Here is a 5,386-nt window from a genome sequence, read left to right on the forward strand (position 1 = left end):
CTCCTGAACGACAAGAACAGACCTGACCCGAGGAGCTTGGCAAAGGCCTTGATGCTGTGTGTCAATCATTGATTCCGTAAATCCGTAAATCCGAACAGATCCCATTATGCTCACCGATCGCAAGGGTAGGATCTTTCTCCATTTTCAAATAGAAACACCTAAGCTGCGTGCAGAAACCAAAACTGCCAATCCGATTCTACGAGTCTTGGACTTCCTATACACGTGTGAACCTAACGAGACTGCCAGGCCCATTGGCCAGTTTCTTAGCCCATTCGTAGCCGAGCCTATCGGTGCTGGCCTTGACCTGATCTCAAAGCGGTCGTTTCGTGTTTTGCGTTACATTTAACCAGGAATGCCGACTCGGAGGAAATTTACAGCAAGGTTTCCCACGGTATGGTTTTCTCCTGCATTGTGTAACTAACTGTCTTTCCACCTTTTCCAGACTCGGATAAAAAAGATAATGCAGTTGGATGAAGAAATAGGGAAGTTGGCTGCAACTGTGCCCCCTGTCGTGTGTAAGTGGTATTCTTATTATTATTGTGTTGTGTTTTTCAGCGCGGGCGTTAGAGCTCTTCATGGAGGAATTGGTATCTCAAGCCTACGATCTAACGGCCACCAGAAACTCAAGGACAATTAGTCCCAGTTGCATGTGAGTTCATCGTTACTTCCTGCATTTCGCAGTAAACATGTCATAGACAGTAATCCGACCTTCGATTTCCTCCGAAATCTTGTGATGGACGTTCCTGAACTGAAGCCAAGTCAGATTAAGTCTGTCCCGCCCTCTGACTGCAAAGCACGGGACTTCCAATCCGAGATGTTTGATAGTGGAAGTGAGCTCGGCAGCGAGGAGCTTGATGCTTTCCCTGTTCATATTGATCACAAGCCCCCCTCTAAAAGGAAAGCGCCTAATCAGAAGCGGAAACGTGATACCGGAGATTCTGAAGACGCTCCCGTGGATTATTGTGTCTCCAAAGTACCACGGAAGGCGAGGAACGCCAACAGTGGTAGTTCAAAAAGGAGGAATAAGCGCAAAAAGCCGGATTCCAACGCATGTTCTGACGACCGTGTGCAATCCATAGACTCCCAAGGTACCATATACTGCCAGCGTGATGATGTATGTAACCCACGTCTAGTGAACTGCCATTCAAGCAGCCTCTAATGTATATACTTTGGAAGCATTTAACCCGGTGTACAAATGTGTATTCTCGACTTCTAAGGTATTTTATTGCTAAACTTGTACAGAACATTAACTGGAACGAATGTTGTGCGCAACTTTCTCCCAGCCACATCTTTCCATGATTCTCTTAGCTTTCCCTCTCGCCTGTAAATTCCGCATCGTCTTATGTTTCCGGTGCCAGAAACCAAAATTCTCATTTTGTTGAATAGTTCTTAGCTCTTTACGCCGCTGATGTTTGGGTTGGAGTTGTGTTGCTGGTGTTCCCCAGCTAATTTCAGGTGATATCTTTATCCTTTGACATACGTTAAGGGCTTTACAAATTTGTATTTAGGCTATTTGTTCTATCATGAATACCATGTTAAACCCAACGCATCGGGTTACATAGCCCTCTATGGATACATCTCGCAGACTTCATTGATCCACCACAGTAGAACAGTCGCATGCATCAATTACTCCGTCGTCATTTGACTCCTCGCCTCCTCCAGAGCTACCGTAAGGGCTGTGTTTCAATATTGACAATCATTCGTCTGTGACCTAGTTTCGATGGATTCACGGATTGATACACAGGATCGAGGCTTTTACCCAAGTTTCCCGGGCCTGTTTTGCTCCTGTCGTTCAGCGGCTGTCAGTCGCCTGAAAAGCAAGTGAAGAAAGGCTGTCGTTCAGTCGCCTGAAAAGCAAGTGAAGAAAGGATGTAGCACTGCTCTTTATGTTCTAAGCGCATGGCAGTACTCCTGCCAGCGCGAGGGCTCGCATAAATGTGTCTAATAGTGCGTTGAACTGGGTTCTAGAAGGAGCGTGGACAATCGTCGGAGGAAGGTTATTCCACGCAGCTAATACCCGAAGTGAGAGAAAAATTTGCCTGAGAAATGTGTGCGCTCTGAGCTTGAAAATCTTCTTACCATGTCCCCGTCGTGTATTTGCTGGGTCAACGGTGAAAAACCTGTTGGTCAAGCTTTGTTCAAACGGCATAAGTAAGAATTAGGTCCCCTCGGAGGCGACGATACTCCAGGTCAAGCACCGCGAGACTCGTCTCGTAGTCCACCCATTTGAGGCCGGCAATCATTTGCGTAGTGGCTCGATGGACACGCTCAATGAGAGTGACGTCTTTCGTGCGTCCTGAGTAGAAAACTTGGTTGGCGTACTCCAGGAGCGGTCTGACGTAGGCCCCATAGAGTATTTGGAAGTCCATGCGAGTAATACGGGAAAAGCTGCGCCGAATCATCCGTAAGATAGCGAGCACCTTTTAGGCCGATTTCTCATGGTACAGTGAGACGGACAAGTTTGAGGAGAGCCCAAATCCTTTTTGGCGTCTATCCTCATTATGTTTTCTGGTCCTTTCTCACTATGCATACAAAGCCATTCACTGAGTCTTCTCCAGATGACATATGGACGCACTTTTCGTCACTCAGAAGAGGGTGCCAGTCCAACGACCACTGCTTGGCAGCGTCTACATCCTTTTGGAGGGTGCTGGCATTGGAACTCCAGGATTTCAAGTCGTCCGCAAAAACATCTGGAAGGTCGTTGACGTATATCAAAAACAGCAGTGGTCCCAAAACGGGGCCTTGAGGAACTCCAATGGAGACCGGCGCTGGAGAAGAGTAGGTATAAACTACCTACACTCGGAATAATCTGTCTGATAGCAACGCCTTGATCCCGTGTAGGATTTTCCCCCTGAATCCCGTAAGACTCAAGTTTGTGGAGCACCGGGACGTGTGGGACCCTATCAAATGCTTTTGAGAAGTCGAAAAATATGGCATCCGATATGAGTCCTTCGTCCCTGGTTTGAGTTAAGATGTCTAAGCACGAGCATGTTTGTCACGCGAGAGCGATACGGGAGAAATCCGTATTGAGCTGGAGGGGTCAGGTTGCTGGAAGTAAGGTGGTCTGGGATAGCTGGCTTCAGAATGCGTTCCATCACCTTGAACGGCACGCTAGTGAGGCTTATAGGCCTATAGCTGCCAGGCGATAGTCGGTCACCAGTTTTGTAGAGTGGCGCGACAATCGTTTTCTTCCAAGCAGAGGGAAGGCGGCCTTCGTCAAGCGACTGACGAAACACCAGGTAGAAATGATTTGCCGGTGTAGACGACGTTTCCTTCAGGATCCTTGGATGAACCTCGGGTCCCAACGCGCAGAATGGGTTGATCTGGTGCAAGAGTTGACGAATTTCCCCCACCGTGAAGACCAAGTCGATTAGAGGCTGTTCCTAGTTACGCCTTGACAAGAGTAGATGTAACGAGTACGCTTGGGCAGAATATAGACCTGCATGGTGTTCTCTGTAAACCCCAGATACCACTGTTGGGCCACTTGTGGGTTCTCCGTTCCTGTCCCTCAAGGGGAACGCGGATGGCTTGTTTCTGCGGCGATGTCTCATGTATTTGAGCAGCGAAGACACGACCTTACCGTGGTGTGACGGTTTGCGCACCTCAGCGACCCATTGAGATATACTGGGGAGTGTCCCGGCGACACTCAGTCTCTCATACCAGGTTGGTCAATGGTTAGAGGTCTGACGAACACAGTATCCTGGCCCTTCAGGTTGGGGGTTGGAACATGTGGCGACTTGTTCCGTAGGAATGGTAATGCATTTGCGTTTCCCGCCAAGCACCGCTGCCTTGCGGTTAGGCCTTCGGGGCAAAGGCTGTGGTTGAGGGTCCTAATCGTCCTCCTGCCTAGGTGTGGGCGCCCTGACAGTATCCCAGCCCTCGCACAACCATGAAACTTACAACTAACAATAATCTCATGCCTCATCGGCTGTCGCGTGGGGCCATCAGCCGGGTCGCCTTACTTGCTGCATACAGCCGGCCGGGTAAGCGAAAACAGGCTGCTGTTGACGCCTCCCTTCTTTCTCTCATACTTTTCTTCCCCCTCTCCCCACCCCATTAATAACTCTCTCCTTGTAGATCCAGCACTTAGGATTAATGACTCCGTTCGTCATGCATCAGTTTTGCCCGCAGCATCTGCTCGTCACCTGACGCCGACATCTTCAGGAATCTCCAAATCAGTCCTCAAGCCTCGACACCCAGTCTATATGGCGGCGTTCACTGTTCGCACTCTGAAGCAAGTAGGACAACAAGCTGCTCTTGCACTCACACTCTCGCTTGGCATTGATGTGTGCTGTGTCTCAGAAACGAGAATTCAAGATTCAACCGCCCTGTCAGTCTTCACTCGCTACCGGCCGCGCACCTCTGGTGATCCAGAGGCTGCTGCGGTGGGATGTGCAGGGGTTGGTATTGTGCTAAGTCACCGGGCGGAAGTATCCTTACTTGACTGGATACCTGTGCGGTTCGTCTGGCAACGTCTGTGAAGAAGCCTCACAAGCGGTAAGTTGATAGATGTCTGTTTATCGTGTCTGCCTACGCCCCAACTGACTGCAGCTCCGACGCCGCCAAAGACAGGTTTTACGACACCCTGTATGCGCTGATGCGGCGAGCTAAAAGTTCGGACACTGTCGTGATTGCCAAAGGTACGAATGCACAAGTGGGCAGGCTTAGTGTATCTGAGACTCCATTAGGAGGTCGACATGGATTGGACTCGGTACGTACGGACAATGAGGAGCAACTGCCTCAGCTGTGTGCTGATCGCAAGCTGTTTTTATGCAGTACTAAATTCCGAAATAACCGAAGTCGTCTGGCCACATGGTGTCCTCTAACGGCAGGCCGGCCACAAACTCAAATCGACCACATTGCCATCAGTTACCGATGGCGCGGGTCCATAACTGACTGCCGGTCGTTTTGGAACACATTTGTGGACTCTGACCAAGCGGTCGTCCGGAGTCACTTCTCCCTACGTTTTCCAGAGCCGCGTAAGGTGCAGACAAATCGCTTCGCAACTGAGAGACTGGTAAATCCGGCTGTTAGACGAATTTACCAGGATCATCTAGAGTCTCTTCACCACCATATGTAGACTCATACTAGGATGAGATTGCCACCTCTTTGCATAGTGCTGGGAATTTTACCTGTGGCACGACTCAACCAGGCGAATCCAAGCAGTGAATATCAGATCGAACGGTGGCACTGCTTAAATCGCGGAGAAATATCCCAGCCGGTCCCGAACATAACCCGGTGCGAAGAGTTATCAGTCGTCAAGTCAAAGTGGGCGTGCGAGCTGACCGTGAAGTATGATGGACACAGAAAGCCAAAGAAATGGAATAGGCTCAGAAAGCCGGTAATGCCCGAAGGTTATTTCAGTTGATCCGTGCAACCGGTCCCC

The 5,386-nt window shown here is 49.7% G+C and overlaps 1 protein-coding gene across 1 annotated transcript in view; it reads left to right on the forward strand.

Annotated features, from left to right (window-relative positions):
- Positions 1-460: 460 nt before the first annotated feature.
- T265_10065 (hypothetical protein) overlaps positions 461-5,386 on the forward strand; it is a gene marked incomplete at both ends in the record, with an annotated part of 7,014 nt that continues 2,088 nt past the window's right edge. The window contains 6 exons of the mRNA XM_009176328.1: positions 461-515; positions 556-649; positions 682-1,118; positions 4,078-4,459; positions 4,510-4,640; positions 4,689-4,979. Of these exons, the coding sequence (XP_009174592.1) occupies positions 461-515; positions 556-649; positions 682-1,118; positions 4,078-4,459; positions 4,510-4,640; positions 4,689-4,979 (1,390 nt within the window). The remainder of the gene's footprint in view (positions 516-555; positions 650-681; positions 1,119-4,077; positions 4,460-4,509; positions 4,641-4,688; positions 4,980-5,386) is intronic.

Source organism: Opisthorchis viverrini, assembly GCF_000715545.1.
Source record: "Opisthorchis viverrini unplaced genomic scaffold opera_v5_325, whole genome shotgun sequence".
Lineage (NCBI taxonomy): Eukaryota > Metazoa > Platyhelminthes > Trematoda > Opisthorchiida > Opisthorchiidae > Opisthorchis > Opisthorchis viverrini.